This window comes from Chelon labrosus (assembly GCF_963514085.1).
Source record: "Chelon labrosus genome assembly, chromosome: 3".
Classification (NCBI taxonomy): domain Eukaryota; kingdom Metazoa; phylum Chordata; class Actinopteri; order Mugiliformes; family Mugilidae; genus Chelon; species Chelon labrosus.
In genome coordinates, this window is record NC_140339.1 from 13,498,248 (window position 1) to 13,520,509 (window position 22,262).

Here is a 22,262-nt window from a genome sequence, read left to right on the forward strand (position 1 = left end):
CAAACTGCAATTTCCCCATTGTGGGACTATTAAAGGTTTTCTTATTCTTATTCTTATTCTTGAGTTTCCTCATGCCAGTACAGTAACAATGCCTGTAGGTGAATTTTAGGTGAATCAATGCTCCAATCTGTGTGATTTCTCATTGAGATTAGGTAATGTGATTACTGCGCTGCAACGTGACGTTAACCTGTTTGCCTCCCTCCGCCTGTTACTAAAGAGACTAATCTCATAATAAGATGAAAATCTCTCATTTCAACAGAGGCAACCTTTGTGTGAAACAGCTGAGGAATGGTCAAAATGAGAATGTTGACACGTGAGGTAGCAAGGCCTCCGGTTAAGGATCACTTTTCACATAATAAAAATAAGACAGGACAAAATTGTGCGAAGAGAGGTGGAGAGTTATTGATCAGAGGATAAACATAGATTGCAGACTTTCAGAGTTACCAAACAGGAGTTTAAAATTGGACTTCAATTAAATCTTTCATTTAGGGATTTGCAAAGTATACCTAACTTCATGTTTTTAACCTCTATAGACTGAATTGAAGGCAACAAACTTTGCTGTGAAATCAGATGAATCTCCTTTGGGAGTTCAAAGTTTCTTAATCTGGATTGGTGAGCTCACTCATATGACAGAGGCTGCAGAGGGCCGGCTGATCTGATCCCTGGATTTTCTGACTGTGCGGGCGTTTGTGAACCTTACACGGGACCCACAATGCTCACACAGCGCCTGCTAATTTCATCATTAAGGCCACCACCTCCAGAATTAAAGTGCTCAATTTCATTTGTTCGCTTTTTTCTAAATCATCTTTTACTGAAGCCACTTTTGACGTCTCCATTAAATGCAGCAAGCCTGCAGTTTTGCTCCTCTGTTGTGTCCGTCTGACGGCTTCAGTGCATTTGAATCAAAGGATGAAGTAATGCTGAGTGACGTCTCTTATCAAGATGGCATTTGGTTGAAGTACATCAACACACTATAAAAATGAGGTTTCACATCTCACTTCAAAGAGAAAAACACTTTATTTGAATAATGCAGTAATAAGGTCACTGTACAGGTGTCACTGTAAAGATAGGACCGTAAAAGACACTTAAAGAATGAGGTATTGAGGTGTACATCTTGCCAAATGTAATTTATGGTACATTTATGATAAAGAAAAAAGACAATGAAGAGTTAGAGATACAGGAACCCAATTTTGGTGGATGACATATAAAGTTTTTGATGGACCTAAGTTACACTAAATGAGACTTGTTTATGAGCAAATGAAGAATAAGAGCAGTTGATTTTATTCACATTCAGTTTTGATAATGTAAAACTGTCAGGCCGGGACTCAGACACAGAGAAGGATTTCAACAAACCAAAAATACTCTTAACAAGGAGAGAAAAACAAACCGGCAACATGGGGTGCACAAAGGGACAAAACACTCTGATGCAAGACAAGGCCAAACGCAGACTATATATACACAAGAGGGTAATGGGGAACAGGTGGAAACGATCAGGAATCAGGCAAGACAATCAGACCGGTGACACACAAGGGAAGGGCAAGTGACCTGAAACGATAGGAGAGTTATTTTTCAAAATAAAACAGGAAATCAGGGGACAAAAGACCCTTACCGCCATGTGACAGCACCCCCGCCCCCCTCTAGTGCCGACTTCTGACGGCCCAGGCTGTTCTGGATGGTCCCTATGAAAGTCTTTGATAACGCCTGTGTCTACAATGAAGCGTGACGGGATCCATTGTCTTTCTTCAGGTCCGTAACCCTCCCAGTCCACTAAATATCGTCTCCCCCAGCCCTGATCGCGTACTGCCAAAAGCTGTTTTACCTTGTATACGGGGTCGCCGTCCACCAATTCTGGTGCCAATTCATGGCATTGCCTGCATTATTGATTTACTCATGCCATATGAGGCTTGGTTCTGTCTGTGGTCCTCTGGTAAATACCTTGTTTCTGTTATTCCGAAATCTACATATATCTGATTGGGCGCTAAACAGTAAGCTAACTTCAAGGATATTTTATATCAGGGAAAATCAGGCACTAAGAGCATTCTATTGACCAGCAATCCTCTCTGCAGTCAAAAAAAACAACAATCAACATTGTTAAACTTTTGCTTTTTCCAAATTACACTCCTATGGAAGCCATCCTTAGCATTGCTGGGCTGTAGGATGTTTTTTTAAAAGCTTTTTTGATCACACCAAGACACAGCAAGCTGATGGTCGGCCATTTGCCAATGTTGCCGAATGCCTGTAACTCCTGTTTTTGTGGTCTATCCTGCACCGTTGTCACTTAATCAGACTCTCGGCTTCCCAACCGATTCAACATGTTGAATCTACGAGTCGGTCAGAGATCACTCTGACTAGCTGATCACCTTAAAGAACCAGTGCACAAGAATGGAAATCTTGTGTGTCTCCTCAGGGATTAGGTTCTAATTAAATGTAGGCACCAAAGCTATGTGGCTCATGTAAGATTTCATTTTGTAAGATGTTTAAAAGAAACCAGTGAGGACAGTTTGTAAGAACAAGGACACAGTAATGAGTTTTGAAATGACAACAAACCACATCAGGACTGCTTCTTATTTAAATCCTCCACTGTACGCATTCATCTCTTAACAAGATGCAAACAGTCCATCTATGGCCACATTTATTGTGTCCAAGAAATGTCTTTAACAACCTCTTAACTTGAAACATCTGTTCCAGTAACTGTAATTGGAACAATTTCAGCATAAATAAGCATCAGTCTTATCCAGACTGACATTAAAGGGACTACATTCCCATCTACGTTTTATATTCAAGACTTTGTTTTGAGATTGCTTTTGGTTTGTGTGTGTGTTTTAGTTGTTGTTGTGTTGTGGGGACCTAAATCAGATCACACAGTCACATTTTGAGGACAAAAAGTCCCCATAATGTGGGACAGTGAAGTCTTTATATGGCTGTATGAGGGATAAGACTTTGCTTTAGGGTTACAGTTTAGGTTAGGGTTGTGGGCGTTTAGATGTAAAGGGCTTCAGACTGATTTGTGTCCTCACAAAGATTGCCGTATATCTTCATGTGAGGAGGGTTTTGTGTGTTCAGGTCTTTGTAAACTCCTTTTAAATCTAGATGACAAAATGCGGTGTGACACAATGTTGGTACCCTCATTTTTACTTCATCAAGGCATGACAATATGAATACAAGAGTCACGTTAATGACAGCTGGGGGCTGGTACAGTCCATCTATCACCAAACACATAAACATACTAGAAGACAAAGTGCGAGTCACTTCAGACACAAATCTATGATGATATGATACAAACAGACAGCAAGCATGATAACAAGAACTGCATTTTCATTTTTTTTTTACAGCATGACCTCATGTGGAAACAATAAACAGAAAATAAAGTGGCCTTAAAAAATAACAGCACGCAGAATCTCTTGATATGTATACAGGAATATAAATGCAAGTATCTGCCGCATATCGTCCCATCCACACCAGGAGATGACCGGTGACTGCTCGGTTTCAGTTTTTGAACATGTCACACAGCAGTTTCTCCATGGGAGTGTTTCCGATGGTCCTGTGGAAGAACAGCAGCTCTATCCGCTCCGAATTTACGAAACGCAGGGAGGGGAGTAGAAGAAGCAGCTTGCCGAACCTGAACGCAAACAGGAAATGAAAATTAAATCACACATCTCCTTTAAAAGAAAAAATGAGCAGGAGTTTACATGTTGCTGGGGCCCTCTGCTGGCTGTTAGCAGCTAATAGGCTTGAAATAATAAATACGTGGCTCTTCTTTAAGAATTGCTTGTTACTCAGCAGAGAAATAACAAAAAGCAGTTTAGATTTAGTGTCGATTAGATTTATCAATCTCATTAATAGCTCATTAATATTTTCTTAACTTAACTTTCTTACGTATGAAGGTGCATCTGACCTCTCTCTTTTCTTTTCTTCCTCTTCTATCTTTCATTAGGGCACAAGGATTATCCATCGCCCCTCCTCTCACCCCATCCCTTCAGCCCCTTTCATCCCTTCATCTAGTTCCCTCACATCATGCCAATCAATAAGCTTCCTATGCATCAATTAAGGCATGGTCTTTATTGCTAAATTGGTGTTTAATGAAGCAGGACCTCACCTGGCTGGTTGACTGGGGTAGTGCGAGCGGATGTGTTGTCCCAGCATGACTTGAGACTGATCCTGCAGGTTCTCCACTTGTTCTGGGTCTTTCAAACCGCGAGTCTCTGTGGAGGAGAAGAAGAACCGCTGCGTGAGTCACACAAATAAAACCGTGTCCACGTGATTTAAACAAATTCATGCCGAAAGTCTAATCATTTAAATTATTTATTAGAAAAGTTTTATTGAGATTCAAAGTTCCTATTTTTGCTATTTTCCCATTTTCCTAGATTTTGTTTCAGAGAACTTGGTTTCTTCTTTCATTGGTTTCAATGATTTCACAATGAAAATGCTGACTGTAAGGAAGAGGACAACACTCTGCTTTACTATGATTAATTAATCACATATTTCAGAAACATGAATTTCTTAATGTTATGATTTCTTAACATAGTAACATCAAAATTTGAATTAAAATACTATTAATTTAGTTTAAATTAAGTTTCAAAGGTGGCTCTAGAGGAAAATCACATGGACTGAGTTCAAGCATTGTGTTGTCTTCACCTGGCTTGAAGAGCACGATGGCTTTGAGGCAGGCGAACTCTGTGGGATCCACAGCGAGCGCCTTGAAGCGACTGAAGACCTCCTGCAGGAGGCGCAGGTCCAGACTGGTGTAGCTGGTTTTGCCCTGCATGCCGGGACAGAGGTCCGGCAGAGAGAGCAGAGGGCAGCTGTCCAGAGGCAGAGACCACTGGATGGCACAGAGCAGGAAGAGCTCGCTCCACGCTTCCTCCAGCAGAATCACCTGATGAGAAAAAAGAAGAAGAATCTTTTTATATTCATCCTTTTAGTTTCGCCCAGTGAGTCAGACAGGAAAATATGGAAGCTCAGTCGTGACAGAAAAATATATACGGTCATGGAATTTATTCAATTTAAAAATGTTATTATCTCTTTATTCCAGAGGCAAATTATTAAACAGTGTCCATAAGAAAGATGGAACAAAAAAATAATAATTTTCACATATTTTTAAAGTCAGAATTAGGAGACATCAGGAGTTTACATTTAAATATATAGATTTTTAAAATATATACTCTAAATATTTAAAAGTTTTGATGTTTCTAGTAAGGTTCGACTCCATAAATGACAAAAACTGAATTATTTTGCATGTATAACAGTTATTTTACAGCCGTTTGATTAACTTGAAGAAAGCTCTATTGTTGTTTTGCACCTTTTGCTGCCATAGATGTAATTCTTAAATATTCTTAACTATTAAAGCTGATTCTGATTCTGATTTTGATAACAGAGGAGCAATTGAAACACGGACAAACCTTGAACTCTTCAGGTAAAATAATGTCTTGGCTTTTAACTTTCATTTTAGAGTTTTATATAAGATAAAGTAAGATAATTTATCCACAGTGTGCATAAATAAATTATAGTTTTTAATATTTATAGTTTTACACTGTCATGTCTGCATTTTCAATTTTGTAGTACATGTACAATGACAATAAAGGCACTGTATTCTATTCTACCACAGTTTCAGTATATTAAATCTTTAAACAAAACAACCCCACACTGAGAAGGCTGCAGTTTCTACTTTATGATAAATGAAAAAGTACCACATTCTCCCTGTGACCCAAATCTCACCTGGTCTCTGAAGGGCAGGTTAGAAAACACTGGCAGGTTCTTTGCCCACTTCACCGACATGAAGAGCAGCCGAGCCGAGGTCTCGTACACGTTTTCTGAGCTGGACGGATACAGAGCCATGTGGTACTCCGAGGACGCTCTCTCTGGCTCATTGCTGGTTACGTCGATGTTTTCGTCAACTGAGACAGAAAGGGCTGAGGTTAGAGTCACAACAAACCACAATTGTTTCAAATTACGGAGGAGAGTGTTTTTGCAAATGCTGCCTCCAAATCCTTACAAGTTTGGATAATAAATCTGAGGAGAATAACACAAAGCACAATGCTGCATATTAATTTTAACTTCTTTCTCCTCACCATCCTCAGGCTCCAGCTTGGCGCAGGTCTCGGCCGTCATGAGGCTGGCCATGAATCGGTGGTTGTTCTGGGGACTGATGCAGCGCTGGGGGGCGACAGAGGAGGTGATGGACATGGAGGAGGTGATGTGGGGCCACGTGATGACAGAGCCGCCGGAAGAAGAGGAAGAGGACGAGGAGGAGGAGGAAGAGGAGGAAGAGGAGGTGGGCTCCCGTGTGGTGGCCAGGTGCTCCTTCTCAGGGTCCACGTCGATGGAGTCCAGACGGACCTGAGCTGTGCTGCGGGGCTGCCGCTCGTTCTGCACTGCTGCAGTGAGGAGAAGACAAAAGACTTGGTTGGTTTTGATTTTAACCTCACACACAGTTTCACTTTTGAACCTCAGACACTAACATGAATTATCTGAGCATTTGTTAACACACTAACCATCTTTATTCATGCCCGCCTGCAGGCACTTCTTCAGCCGACACGCCTGGCACTGGTTGCGGTGAGCTTTGTCGACTGGACACATGCCAGTACCGGCCTGGCACCTGTTGACCAACAAGTCAAACATTTAAAGGGAGAATTCACTCAAAACTAACTATTTCATTTATTTTCTTTTAGCCTCAAGAAAATTTTGAATAAACCTTGGTTAAACACCTAAATTTGAAGCACAAAAAAAGTTAAATGGCCAATTAGTCATTTTTTAACGTATATAATTTCCATATATATGTATATATCTTTTTAGAATATGGATATGTAAAGGGAAAAAAATCTGTCAAACTATGTTTCTCTGCTACTAAAAAAATACTTTTACAATCTTTTATTAGAAGCAGAAAACTGATTTTGTTTTTGAGTTGTAGTCTGTGTATTCTGAGATTTGCCAATTTGAGGGCTTTTGAGCTTTTTTCATGGCTCTTCACTTTTGTTGACATTTGGATCTAAAATTACTTTTCTAGGCAAAAACTTGGATAAAATGCTCTTGAATTTGCCTTCTTTTCCCAGAATGCACCTCTTTTACTAACAGTGCTCAGTGAGATGGGGACAGGTGTGCTCCTTCTTGCCTGTAAATGAGCCTCCTCCTCACGCTGCGTTTGAAGAAGCCGCTGCAGCCGTTGCAGGCGTAGATGCCGTAGTGCTTCCCGCTGCTGGTGTCTCCGCACACTTTGCAGACCAGAGCTGGGCTCAGCGCTTTACCCGGGGCCGGGCTCTTGGCTGCAAGTCAAACAGAGAAGAGAGACACACACACACAGGGCAGGTCTGTTAGTGCCTGGTATTGTTTCATACGTGTGCCTGCCATCTGCACCGTCAGCTCGGCCTGCACTTAGCTCAACAGACAATATTGTAACAGACGTTTAGGACCGAAAATCTCATTTTATCTAATTTTACGATTATGAAATTAGAACAAAAAAATGGCTGGAGGCAGATTAACAATTAAAACAAACGATGCAAGGATGCTGAAATTAATCCAAATAAACCCATTGTTTACTAAGGAATCGCCCACAGTTAAATAATAGATATTTATTTTGACCTTTTTTTGCTTTAATAGGATATATTTGTTCTTAAGAAATGTAGCTGTGTGAGCTTGAAGCTATGTTTTTTTTAATTTACTTGAATAAAAATTAATTTATATCTTATTTAATTCACACTTGGCTGTTGAGGAGGATTTAATTCTTAAACAGATTAAATTTTAGAAATGTCTTAAACATCATATTTTATCTTCTTCCATCTCAAATGAATGTCATTTTTCCATCAGATCTTTTAGGATTTCCCGGCCACCTGTTGCAGCTGCTGGAGATCTTACCTCCTCTGCTGTCGTCCGTCCCGACGCTGCCGGATGATTCGGTGGGGGAAGAGGACGGCATCATGGGGATCTTCGTCAGGTGATCCTCCATCAGTTTTCACTGAAAATGTCTCCTTGATTGATGGACGAACAGCGATAACAAACTTTGTAGTCAAGTATTCGTCCTCTTCAACACACAGAAAGTTCCTTTTGTGTTTGTTGCACTATGAAGTTGAAATGCGTCGCTGTGGGGCCTCCAGTGGTCTGACAGATGGCAGATCGAGCTTCTACTGTGTTCCAGCTTTGGGGATGCAGATGGGCTGGGGTCCTGCCATGAGCTCTCGAGCTGACACTTGTTGCACGTCAACAGGTTGTGTGTCCTCCCTCCGGCCGTCGGGGTCTGTCACTGTCTGTGGGTTCTCCTCGGCAGCAGGTCCTCAAAAGGGAGCCCAGGGGGGTGGAGGGGCAGGATTAGCCCCAAGCGCTGTGTAAGCAGCATGCTTATTTGTCATCCTCTTAATCTTTACTGTTCATCTACTGGATCAATCAGTCACATTGCCAGAACATTGGTGCCGCTCAGACACGCATCTTCATCGAAACTAAATCAGAATAGAAATGGTGGCGACTCCTAAAAGCTCTGTAGAAGAGGAGTTGTAACTTAAGACCACTTCCCATCCAGCTCTGTCTCCTCATGTCTCCTCTGTCCCCGTCCGTCAACACTCCTCTTCGGTATCTGCATTTAAAGGGATGATTACATGAGGCACACATTATTATATTTACCAGCCTCTTCAATTTGTTTCCCCTCCTTTTTTTACCTCTGAATTCCCTGCTGTATATTTGATCTGTGTGATTGCCTCCCATTCATAATGACTCCCAGTGTTTGCTGAGGACCTGCCTATTAAGTCCCATTTCCCTTTTTTTTTTTTGAATGAACTCAAGATCATCCACTTCCCCCTAGAAGCCAGGAGACAAAAAAAAAAGGTCACAGAGGGAATAATAGAGTTTTGAATGACCGGCACTAATTTATATCCTTCATAAGATGCTGCCATTTATTATTAAGAGCCTAGAATTATCATACATGTGGCATTTACATAGGCAGTGGCTTTTAGCTGAGGCTAATAAGGTACCAGAACCAGCAAAACAAAAGGGAGAAAATACGAAACAATTATATTCAAATGACTTGTAGTTACCGAAACGTAGGACAATTTGGGGGCTAAATGAAAAGCTCCGTAGGTTATTGCTATGATCAAGATTAGAAAGGGCTGACGACATAGACGAACAAGCCATTAAAATACTCCGTGTTAAATCTCAGATGGACCAAGAGATATGGAAAGTCCTGGTAAAAGCTGAACTGTTTCAACTGTGACAATGAAAGCTGGTATTAAACATGTTAATGAGTCTCATTATTGTTTAACTGCTCGTTTTTACCATTTGTTGCTTTACACAGTTGAGCGGCTCAAGTGAATGATCTAAATATGAAGAGGACGCCAGCTGCCATTTTTCTGGCATCTGTACTGACCCGGTTGTGTTTATCTGCTGTTTGTTCTGTGCTTGTGACACGTGCCAAAAACTGCACTAATGAGTGATCTTAGATTGGACATATAGTGAGAACTCTTTAAAGCTGCTTCAAGCTTTAATTGATTTTTAGGAACAGGGAGAAACCATCTGACGTGGTATTATCTGAGTCAGTCTGCCACCGCCGTCCACCATCGTTACCAGCTATTCGTTAGCTTTGCCTACTTTTTTGTGTATGGTGGGTTTCAGAGCCTGTGCTGAAAAACAACTGAAAAACAACTGCTGTGATCTAGAGAAAATTGCCAAACCAACTAAAAGACAAATACCAAAGGGAGGCTGGTTCCAAAAAGGACTCAATCCCCATAGACCCCCATGTTAAAATGTCCAACTTTTCACTAGAAATACACTTAGTTACATTACCTGGAACAAAACAGTTTTTGTCTCTACAACCAAGTTCTCCATTCATGACCACTTTACAGGGGTGAACATATAAATTATATGGCTGCTTTGAGTAACAGATGGGTGCCTTTGACTATTTTTGCGTGGAGTTAGGTGGAGTTGGTTACAGCCAAGATGGCGACCCCCAGAGACATCACACTGAGCTTCAAAACCGCTCTTCAAGAAACCTAAGGGGTTTCCGCAGATGCCCCCCCCCCCCTCATTGATTGGATTTGTGACTGGTCATGCCTTTGTTGTTGTACAGACTCTTGAACTAGCTTGATAAGGTACGGACCATAGACAGTATAAAGATTTTATTGTATTTAAACAGTCTGTAGTACGGACACACCAAACTGACATCAAAGAACTTAAAAGTTGCTCTTGAACGCAACACAAAGATTACAACCAATGGCCAGCTGCAACATACCCTTCATTCTGCAACTGCGTGACAGTAATTGTGGCAGTAGTCTGTATTCATTATTCAGAAGGGGAAATGGGAGAGCTACTATTAGCTGGGAGGCTGCGTAGTTAGGAGGAGCAGCAAGAAAGTCTCTCCTGAATCATGCACATCACTTGGTCTACAGGTCATTTCATTTTAGATGATCATGCCGTTGTGACTCAGAAAGAACATCCCTAACCCTAACCCTAACCACCCTGCTTTAACTTGCATAAGATACAACCTGTGCCTGTGCATAATAACCTTTCTCTTTATGAGTAAGATTACGTCTTTGTCCCCAAACCTAACCCTAACATTATGATGAATGCAAGTTGAATAGTAACTCTCTTTTGGCTCCATTTTTGGTCTCAACCCTCTCCTTAAGGAAATATCTGTCTTTTTAAGCTGCTGAATGCAACATTATATTACCCAGCTACTTACTACAACAACAGTGATAATGAACTAAAAGAGAAGAGTTGTCGGCAGCAAACAATTAAACAACGAGCTAAGGCTCACTATGAAGTCACTGGAGCAGCAGCTTCTAACTCAAGAGACAATTTTAGAAAGAAAACAAATATAATGATGGAAAACAGATCGCTATTAAAAAAAATGTTGTTTATTGCTTGCATCCACTGTGTAATCTGTAAAAGATTTAAACATCTGTCCTCCCGGCCTTATCTCACTCACTTCCGTTATGCAAGTAGGAAATTTGCTTGGAGAGCAAAATTAATGTTGATGTCAGCGTGTTTCAGCCGCACAATAACAAGGCCCAACCATAATTGGAAAAACAAAGTGGAAAGCAGTTAAGTAGATTAGAGTTCGACCACATTTTGTCTGCCTGGGCACCGGCCGCCGTCACCAGATGACTGAGGAGGGGGAGAAGCACAATTAGCTCAAAAGATTAAAAGAGCAGTGAAGACACACTTCTTGTGGGCATCTTTAGCCATATGGTGGCTACTCTCTTCATCCTTGGCCGACACACTGTTGACCTTTGTCAGATTTACCAGTTAATTAGTCTTCTGAGGTCAGTGGGCTGCCGTCTTTCCGCCTGGATTCACCCAATTACACACTGATTACTGATTAGATGAGAAAGACATAAGAAAAACCTGGAATAGGCTCAACCTTTCTTGGTTTTTCTCAGGAGCTTCATGCCGGCATGCCTTGGCAGATTTGTTAGCCCATTAATTCAGTGTCTGTGATGAGTATTTCTTCAACCTGACCAATCATTCTGACCAGAAATTCCATCTTAACTGTTCACATGGATGCTAAATAAAATGATCCGAGGAGATATATATGTTTACATGCCCCAAAACATCCATAGAACTTTTTTTGACAAGGTGGTTTTGCTGCTGTGGAGCATCAAATAAGCTGGAAATAGAACAGAAGAAGAAGAAGAAGAAGAAGAAGAAGAAGAAGAGTCCTGCATCTGTCCTAGCTTGCCAGTATTCAGCATTAAATAAATCAACCGAGAGAGCTGTTGATTGTGTTTTCATTGTAGAAGCTGTGGTTTGTAGTAGGGTTTAATCCCGGGAAACGGGATTCCCGGGAAATCTGATCAAGACTATTTCCCGATTCCCGGGAAAGGTTATGACGGGAAACGGGAAATATATATTTATTTTTTGTTACACGTGCGCTTCTATTGTTGTCTTACGTTAACGTTGAATTCAGTGCAGCAGTAGGCTATAGCCTAGAAATCCACGCACCCTAGCGGCAGCAAATGTCATTTGCAGCAGTAGCCTAGGCTACCAACCTCCTAATGATGTCTGCAGCCAGCTTTGTTAGGCCTTAAGGTGAACCCTGTTATCGTTTCATCCCGCTCCACAGTCTGGCATCTACACAATCTTTAGTTCATAAAACATAACGAGTCATGCTAAGCTACCCAAAAAAAGTTCGTCGCAAAAATTCCAGTCGATTGCCGATGCATCTATGTTTTATGCAGAACTAGTTTCTTCAGAGCGTAATAAGATCTTGGTCGCGAGTGGTGGCACGGTTGGTCACGTGATCGTTCTACACCAATACGGTAGCTGCTTTTTGGCAGATAGGCTGTCACGCACGCAGCTCACTTGATCACGCAGCAGAATTGATCATTGCAAACTTTGTTGATATGGACATAAACGGTGTTTCTTGCCCTAATAATGTTACAAATAATATAAAACATGCTGGGAACGCATATTTGAATGATATCGATACATTACTTGGGCAAAAACAACAACAACAACAAACAGCTATTTCCCGGGATTCCCGGGAAATGGGTCGTCTTTTCCCGGGATCTGATTCATCTAATTTTCGGGAAAAATATTAAACCCTAGTTTGTAGTACGACTGAATTGCACTGCGTTGTACGAACACATGTTCCCATTATGTTGACATTCCCATTTTAGAGAAATACAAAAATCCAAATCCAAAATGATCCTCCTGTCACGCCTGCCAATAGGAATTGGACGCTCTAATTCAGTCACAAACCCAGAGCCAGTGGTTATGGTGATTTAACCGGTTTATTGTCTAGACAGAGGAAGCAGGTGGGAGCAGATTTTCAGGTTGACGGAAATGGAGCAGAACCAGGTTTGTGGGGAACCCAGGGAAAGAAGGGATAGAAATGCAGGGAGGAAGGCTGGCGGACTGGTGGAGCTGGGTGAGAATTCCAGGGAGCATACGACGGAGCTGGTAAGTACATGGATCCGAGAGCTGAAGACAGGGAATACCAAAATAAGTAAATGCAACAGTAGTATTTACAACTAAAGACTTGAGCCACAGCAAAGGTAAGCAGAGGATCTGGTGACAAGTGGAGGACTAAGGCCCCGTTTACACGAAGGGAAGACACGGATATTTCCCTGCAGTTTGGCCTCTCATTTACACGAAAACCCCGTTTTTATCACAGAAAACGATTATTTCTAAAAACTCCGGCCAAAGTGGAGATTTCTGATAACGCCGGTTATGTGTTGCCGTGTCAACTGGGAGAAACGGGGTTTTAGGTTCTCAAACGTCACATTCTGTCCACACAAACGAACCTAGCACCATGTTTGCTGTTTTGAAAGGAACAGGAAGTCGCTCGTGTTATTCGTTGGTGTCGATTCTGAGGATTTTGATTGGCTTGCATGGCTTTATTCTTTTCCCTATACTGCCGCCCATAGGTTTGGCATAGTTATTATGGCGCTCGGCGGCGTATTTATGCGGGTTGATGTAAATGACAAGTTTTTTGAAAACGATGTTGTGTGCACAATGTTATTATTGAAAACGGAGGGGAGGAAATATTCGTTTCTCTAAATACCCGGCTATGTGTAAATGTGGCCTAAACCAGGATTTTATGGACAAGGTGAGTAGATAGCTGATGAGGCTCCATTGCTTGCAGGTGTGCATGTAAGTGGCTCCAGCTCCACCCAGCTCCAGTGAGAAAAACGGAGACAGACACACCCAACAAGAAACAAACAGGAGATCCTGACACCTCATTTCAGCATCATCTGAACATTATAACAATCATGAAGCTAAGATTTAGTCCAGGACTATTATAATAGCATGGATTCATTTTCACTAGAGTACCTAATAAACTTGCAAGTGATGGTATTCTTGGTCTTGGAATAAAAACAGCCATAATTTCCAGATGACCGACCGCCTATGACCAATGCTTTGAGTCACCTGTTCTGCTCAAGAGTAAAAAGCCTCCAATAACCACAGATATTGAGACCAGTTGATGTTTTAAACCAAAATCACCTGAACCGACTCATATGTGACTTGCCTCAACTTCATACATTATGCAGCTTTAATTTACTTAGGATGTGCTGGTGGTTCCTTTAAATATCTCATGAGCAAAGAGCCTTGTGAGTGATTGCAGTTATTGCTTTATTATTTATTGAAATCAGTGTGTGCTATGAAAGGGTGGGGTCGGCAAAGCCTCCGTTATTAACCCTCCGTTATAGTCACTACAAATTAAGGAATTGCTTTGCTTCAAAAAAGGCTTTCCTCCAGCTTTCTCTGGCCATTTTAGTGCTTCCATCACATAAAGAATATGGAACACTAAGTGTTTTTAGAGATTCATAGGGATTCATAGGATATATACAATCCAAATTTTCTTAAGGGCTCTACAACACTGACTACGTCATTTAAACTTCATCAACCTGCTGGTGATCATTGATGCCATATCCCCAAACTGCCCCAAAATGCATAAAAATTAATATAATGACAAAAAAAATACTCAACAGATAAAGTTTTTATTATCCATGTTGAGTATAGTCCATTAACACGTAGATATGAAATTATATTTCTGGATTTTGAGAAAGTTTGTTCCATGCAAGGCTCAGCTTAAGACCTGACTGCATATTAACAACCAGAGAATAAACTAATGTGACTGAAAATATGCTCTTTTCTTCGAGAAGAAAGTGCAAACTCACACGGATGCACATTCTCTAATTTCAATCAATCTTTCAAAGTGGCAAACAAACACTGCCGCATTTCTTGTTGCCTCCATCGACTAGGGCCCGCCTTTGCATGAAAGTGTCTCGTGGCGCAGGAGCGTGAACGTGTTGAGCTGCAGGATCAGATCTGCTCTCCCAGTTTAGAAGATGACTATGCCGCTGAGATGACTGGCTGCAGCCTGCCGGCCAGGCCAATCTCAGCTTTATCGCAGTTTACATAATAATAATCAGACGCGGTACAGCATGACACCATGGAGTTTTAGGTGAGGACTTGCTTACACGAGCAGGCAAAAGATTATGCCAAGACAAATAGATTAGGGAGCAGTCTAATATTAGGATTCAAAGAATGATTAGAGGAGCCCTGTTATGTAATGATATTAATGAACCTCTGCTATGCTAACTATGAGACTTTGAAAACAAGTCCAGTGAGACAGCTTTAACCTGCGTCAACAGGTGTCCATCTGACAATACCTGCAGCCGCCATTGTAGTTTGTCGTCTGTCTTTAAGGTTTGATTTTCTGTCCTTTAAATTTCCAGATCAAAACATCAGCATAAAAACATATTAGTGACATGTAACAGAAGTGTAAGATTACAATCACAAAACTCAGATCAGAAATGTATTTTTTTGCCAATAAACATGACATATTCACCCACTAAAGCTTAAAATGCTCCTCATTTCCTCCTTTCTTAGTTTTACATTAGATTTGAAATATTTCTTAGTTGAGTTTACATGTGTAGATTGCAGTTTTTAGACTAAACTTCCAATTTAATAACCATAAGTCTTGATAAATTGATCATGAATAGTGGAGATTAATGAAAACCAAACTGTTAAAAGTCTTGCAGCTGCAAAACTATGATATCACAAAACTGGACCCACATAGAAACCTATAACTTGCTGAACTTTTATTTTTCACGTTTGTAGAGTAAGTACAGTAAAATTGAGTCTAATAATTCTCTTTTTTTGTTTTAGACTACACAATAATAGAAATCTCTTTCATTTTTTATTGTATCTCTTATTTAATAATAAAAAAACAAATACCAGTTGTTTTTCCAGTTTTCGTTTCTGTATTTAAAAGCAAACATGAAATAGCAAAAAAAATGCTAATATTATTATTATTTTTTAATGTAAGTAGATCTTTTTGAGTTGGTCTTTGTAAAAGGGCACCCTGATATAGACTGTGTGGAGAAAACCAATATGATGAGAAGCCATAAGACCCAGACATTATTAAAGACTCATCATCAACTTGGTTAAATAATTAGGTTTCAGAACAACAACCTAAGTTTGAAAGCACCCTGACGTTTCTTTGAACATGTGAAGACAAGCTCAGTTTTTCCTTTCACAATGAAAACACTTTTAACTATGATGAAAGTTAGAGGTGAAGTCAGTCCTTACCGCTGCACATTGATGATGTAGTAATTTGTTGGAACTGGGAGGAGCCTTAGTGGTTGTCTTTGTACCGACTTTGATGTTATGGTCCTGGGTTTCAGTGCTGGTGTTTTTGTTCTCTTTTCCTGCTCTCTCTCTCTCCCCCCCCCCCCCCTCATTAGGCTCACCTGGGCAAGATTCTGGCAGGAGCACATGACACAGCTGCGACCACTCTTCAATCAAACACTCTTTTAAAGGCTGGCCGTTGCTTCCCTCCAGTGCCAGATATCTCTGCATGTCATGGTTTGTTCGCGCTCTCCGGTTTTTGCCTTGCGACTTTAAAAGATTAATATTTTACTAACTTTGGACTTACCTCTTGTGTTTTTTGTTTCCTACCTTCCAGTGCATCCCAGGCAGAGCCAGAGTCCTGCCCCGGCAGCCATTTTGAGTTATTTTTGTCTGTTTCTCCTGGAGTTTCCAGCATCTTTTGTTTGCCTCCTGCATTTTTGTTTTTTTTTGTTCTGGGATTTACGTCCCAGACGAGTTTTTGTGAATAAACTCAACTTCATTGACTTTTATACGCAGTGTTGTCTCCTGCTTTGGGGTCCTGCCACTGGCTGGAAGTTTGAACTTGTAAAAAAAAAAAAAAAAAATCTATTGGTAGAGTTTTTGTCACTGTGATAGAGTGATGTGATTTAAACTCTCTGTGAAACCGTGGAGTGCTATTAGAGTGCTACTTTTGTGTTTCATGTAAAAAACAGGAAGACAGAGAAGCCAGCTTTCAAAAACTGCCCAAAACATTATAATTATGTTTAGTTTAGTTGTTTAACCACTCAGATTGGTTACATTAGTGAAATATATCATAAAATGCAATGGAATCAAAGCAAAGAGACACTGTTGATGTGTAATTATATATATATATGTACACACACACACACACACAAGTCCTGAAAGCAGACCATACTTCTCCAGTTTAGTTGACTGAACTCAGTTTTTAAAAACTAATATAAAGACTAATAGTAATAGCTTAAATGTGTAACTGATTATTTATTAATAACAGTATTATTTATTATTTATTTCATTAAAAATGACCATTTATGTTTTGTTCATGTGGCATTAACAGACTCCCACATATCTCAGATGTTCTGACAAATATTTGTTTCTTTTTTGTTGGAAAACATTAAAGAAAAAACTGAAAGAATGAAAAAAAATGGGTGATTTTAACATGAAAAAGTTGGCCACGTTTGAGAACAGCACCAAGCTATCACGCCTGTTGTTCACACATTACAGCCCACATCTGATTACATCACTGCCCTCACACTCTGTAACCTCACCGACCACATATGAAAGAGGATAACACAAACACACACATGCACGCACACGCACCCACACACACAGAGTTACCATGGATCATGAAGGAAACTCAAGGAGGAGCGTGGAGATTGAGTGGAGGGGGGAGGTTAAATCTGATCTGGCCTGTGCTGACGACGGCAGTGTGGCTGCGTCCTCACATCAGCCCTGCATCAGTGTAGGAGTGTGTGTGGGTGTGTGTGAGAGAGAGAGAGTTATATAACAGTGTGATAAAGCTGCCTTTGGGATCTGACTGTGACCACTGAGCCTCTTACCTGTGCGTCAGATGGAAAACTCTGGCAGCAGATCTTCATCTCCCACATCAGTCATCTTAGAGTTGAACACGCATTAGTCTGTCAACACAGAGCACAGTAACTTTAAAGCTATACAGTTAATGGTTAGGGGTACATTTTTATATTGAAGATATCCAATTAATTAAATCAACATACATGTTTGTCAAATTTCCTGAAGGTCAATCACTATAACCCACACATTTTCCTATAGCCCTTCCATTACAAAAACTTGATATTAAATCTATCATACTCCTTCAGGATTAGTTTTCTAATGTCTCCTTAGACCTTCTGGCAAGTTATATCAGTATAAGTCACAATCTGTGCTAACCTCACTAAACCTAAAACATACTTTAAAGGTCAACTAAAGAGCTTCGCATCCAACCATCATGTATCTACGTCCTTTAAAAGTAAGAGCTGAAAATCAACACTTTTGGGATTTAGAAATGTTTAAGACATGTTCCAGGGTGCTGAAAAAATAAAGAGCCAAGTAGTTCATCAAATGTCCAAGAACTCCATTTCTGAAAGCATGTCACAACTCATCAACATGGACCGTACTGAAGACTTTCACTTACAAGTTCCTGAATGCCACAATAGCCTTTTATCATGAGGACAGTAAACGCAGCACCATTTAAATGCAGCATTAGTCACAGCACAACGCACATCATAGCTTTCATTATATTTGTAAAAGCTAGTGTTATTTGTTATTTATATTGTTTATGTCAGTGTTTTTACCATTTACAGTATACAGCAGTTAAGTACTGACTCTTAAATATCTGTGATCCCTTCCACTTGTCCGCATCCAGGCCCCAAGAATTATTTTAGCTCCCCTTGCAGCTGCACTGGAGGCCACGCGGTCCGTGAATCCACTGTTAGCAGGAGCCTGGCCGGCCTTGTGTCCAGCTCTTTCTCTCTGTCCTGACCTAGATCTCTGACAGTAAACAGCTGCTTCCTAAAGCGGCATCGTGCTGCTATCAGCAGAACGGCCCGGAGAGATAAATGTCAGATTGTACCTCGGCTGAGCCTCTTGATGCAGCTCAGGGCCCCGCGGTTTGTTTAGGAGATCCAGAGACACTTAACAGCCAACTGCTGCTGCTGTTGGCGCCATTGTTTCTTTTTCCTGTTGTTTTTTTGTTTTAATTAATACTGTTCGCATTCAAGGCATGCAATAGAGAACAAAGGTCTTCACACTGCCTAAAGCGGGAGCCACGTGTCTGCTTCAGTGAGCATCAGATGTAATGGAGTGATGGACATCCAAACAAAAACCAAAAATTCGATTCAGTGAAGGTGAAATCTGTCATGTGGACACAAGTTCAATTGAGATCATGTCCTCATAAAGCTTGTGTAACTGAGACAAGCAGTACTTAATTCATAGAGTACACTCAGGCAAAGGCTGCACCGAAACAACACCAATCGCTTAAAAATATTAATACAAAATATTTTAACCCTTAATTTTCCCGCAATGGGGAAATTGTAGTTGCTGCTGTTTGACCCATCCATTTGTTTACATAATAGTGTGTACAGTTGGAGCAATGGGCAGCAGCCTCTAAGGCAGGGGTGGGCCAACTATGGGTTGCGGACCACATCCGGCTCGTTGGTCTTTTTAAATGAGCCCACCAAAGATTGATACAGAATCGCCCAAATCAAATCATATCATTATTTTGACTGCATTCTTTTGACCTTGTCCTGTAATGCCTGGCGTTCCACCATGTGGAAAGGAAAAGAGTGCCGAGTGTTTAATAAGGAATGGACCACTAAATACTTTTTCGCTGAAGTCCGGTCAAAGGCTGTATGTCTTATTTGCCAAGAAACCGTTGCAGTTTTAAAGGAATCATGCTAATTACGCTAACAACCAGTCAATGCAAGAACAGACGGCTACCGCTCAGACGTTGGCAGCTAGTTTGCAGGCTCAGCAAAACACCTTTAGCCGACAAACTGCCATCCAAGAATCAAGCATGAAGGCAAGTTATTTGCTGGCATTCAAATTAGCAAAGACCAGCAAGCCTTTCTCCGAAGGAGAGTTTCTCAAAAGACTCGCCGCGTTGAGTTAATTGACGAAGACTTAGCTAGCAAGCTAAACAAAAAAGCGGAGTAATTTACATTCCATTCATTCCATTCTATTCTATTACATTCTATAGTAATGGCATAAAGGACACTGCTCAGCTTTTAATTTTTATCAGAGGGATTAATGACAATTTTGAGATAACAGAGGCGTTATTGGCCATGGAATCCCTAAAGAGGAAAACGCGGGGAGAGGACTTGGATGGCAGCGTGTCGGGGGTCATCAAGAGGCACATGCTACTTTGGAGTACGCTCACCAGTGTTACCACAGATGGATCGCCAAATCTGACTGGAAAAAACGTCGGGTTGCTGAAAAGAATCCAGGAGAAGGTGAAAGAGGTGAAACCTCCTCCTGGAAGTTAGAAGTTATTTTCCTAGAGTTCGTTGGCTGAGGCATCTCCTGGTTTTCCTCTGCAGACGTCATGGCAGATTTCGTTGGAATGAAGACTTGGTGCTTAAAGTCACGCAGGGTGACTTTAAATTTCCCTCTATGAACCTTGTTGCGGTTAGGGTTTGTAGCTCTGGTCTCCATTTGAAATCGAGTAGTGTTTACTGTTCGATTCTCTGATTGTCGCTGTGTTGAATATGAAGTAATCTTCACGTTCGGGTTAAAATGCAGAGAGATAATTCTGTGAATATTGCACCAAATAAAAATCTAAATAATCATTAAAAACTGTTCATGTTTTTGCAAACTACCACAAATATGTCTGTTTTTGCCAACTACCACATAAACATTTTTTTTTTTTAAATAAAACTTTATATCATTATATTTTGTTCAGTTTTCATCATTTCAGTCAAAACACAACTTCCCCTAAAATACATTAAAGTAAGACTACATACAGTATTACACAACTTCACACAACTGCATTGCGACGAGTATTAAAGTTTTGGGTGTTTTGAAAGGTGCCTATAAATAAATAAAAATGTATTATTAAAGTTGCCTACACGTTTAGGTGTGCTGTTAGTATGTGACACAGTATATACAGGTGAATAGGTGGTGTACTTCTCTGTGCATTAAATTTGGTCCCGTACATACTGTTCTTATTTAATCCCTTCACAAGATCTGGGTCAATTTTGACCCAGAACAAAAAAAAAGTGAGCGTTTAATAAGGAGTGGCCAACTAAATGTTTTTTTTTACTGAAGTCAATACTACAACATCAATACAAGATCTTGGTGGAAAATGAATGCAACACTGGATGGAAATAAATCCTGTGACATTGCAGAAGCTTATCAAAACAATGCCACAGCGAATGCGTGCTGCAATCAAAGCTAAAGGCTGTCCAGTGTATTATTATTATTTTATACAATTTGACTTCATGTAATATCAGAGCTACCTGGAAGTACTGTAAATCGCAGATGAGCAAGACACAGACTGTTCACTCTTGAATAATCTGATGCTCGCTCATCAAGTTACACGTTTAATTTCATAGGAATATAGTATGAGCACCTTGGGGTCTTTGCCTTCTAGATAAACATGAATAGATTTTTTGGCTTAGTCAGCGAATAACCACATACATTTATTAAACATAAATTTGACTCATAGATATGAACAGTGTCTTTGATATCAAAGACATTTAAATCTGGAGTACGGTTCAACTTAAGAAGATTTGAATAATCCTTTTCAATGTCAGCTGTTGTCAAAGAGTAGGACTGCAAGTTCCAGGTATTCTGTCATTTATCCTGCAAGGTATGATTAAGTATTAATATTTTTTTAATTAAGTATGGAAGCATTGAATAAAATAAAATAAAATAATAACATTTAGAAATCTCACCTCTGTGGACCTCTTAATGAGGTACATTTCCTTAATAATATTTAATAGTTTAAAGGTTTTTACTGCCAATGTTGCAAGTTAAGGAGTTTTTCAAAAAATAAATGTAAAAATAAATACATAAATAAATTTATTTGTTTTATCACCTTGACAATAATTCAGTCAATTACTCTAAATGAAGCTTGGGTGGCAGCAGGAAGCAGAGAACAGTGATTTGTCTTCCCTTCCTGCTTCTCACTCGTGTACATTTCATTTTTGCAGTGGACGAATAAAACAAACTAATTAGACGTACTTAACAGATGGCTGTCAGTCAAAAGGCCTAATTTAGCACGGCCGCTGCTGCTGCTGCTGTTGCTGCTGCAGATTAGGTCAGATGACTTTGGATGAGATTAGAGCTCCTGGGGAAACACGGAGGAAGCAAGAAGATTACAGCAAATGAGGTAACTGAAATGACCATTGTTACATTTCAATAAGCTACAGTACAGTGGCACTGGTTTGTTTTAACAGATGGACGTGTTGTACCCTCTAAATGGCATGTCGCTTTAAGAAAAAAAATCATACATGCAAGAAGAAGAGTTCTAATTTTCATTTGCACAGAGGCAGCTTTAATGCATTAATGGCATCTCAGCAGTTGTGGCAAACTGGGGGTAAACTTTACACGAAACCTTTGCACTAAAATGCCCCAAAAACTGACATTGTTCCTTTTGGTCAGCGACCATTGACTGTATATACTAGTCAGAGACGCAGCTTGTAAACAGGCAAGACGTGGAACTTCTTAGAGGGGCCCCAGGCCAGTAGGGG

General features: G+C 40.4%; 1 protein-coding gene across 1 annotated transcript; it reads right to left on the minus strand.

Annotated features, from left to right (window-relative positions):
- Positions 1–2,733: 2,733 nt before the first annotated feature.
- LOC311486076 (photoreceptor-specific nuclear receptor-like) lies at positions 2,734–7,939 on the minus strand (the record flags this gene model as incomplete). Its single annotated transcript, XM_084541833.1, has 8 exons — positions 2,734–3,619; positions 4,097–4,202; positions 4,636–4,876; positions 5,716–5,894; positions 6,069–6,374; positions 6,492–6,595; positions 7,109–7,259; positions 7,849–7,939. The coding sequence occupies 8 exons, from the start codon at positions 7,937–7,939 to the stop codon at positions 3,487–3,489; spliced, it is 1,311 nt and encodes a 436-aa protein (XP_084397959.1). The 3' UTR covers positions 2,734–3,486.
- Between the last annotated feature and the right edge of the window lie 14,323 nt (positions 7,940–22,262).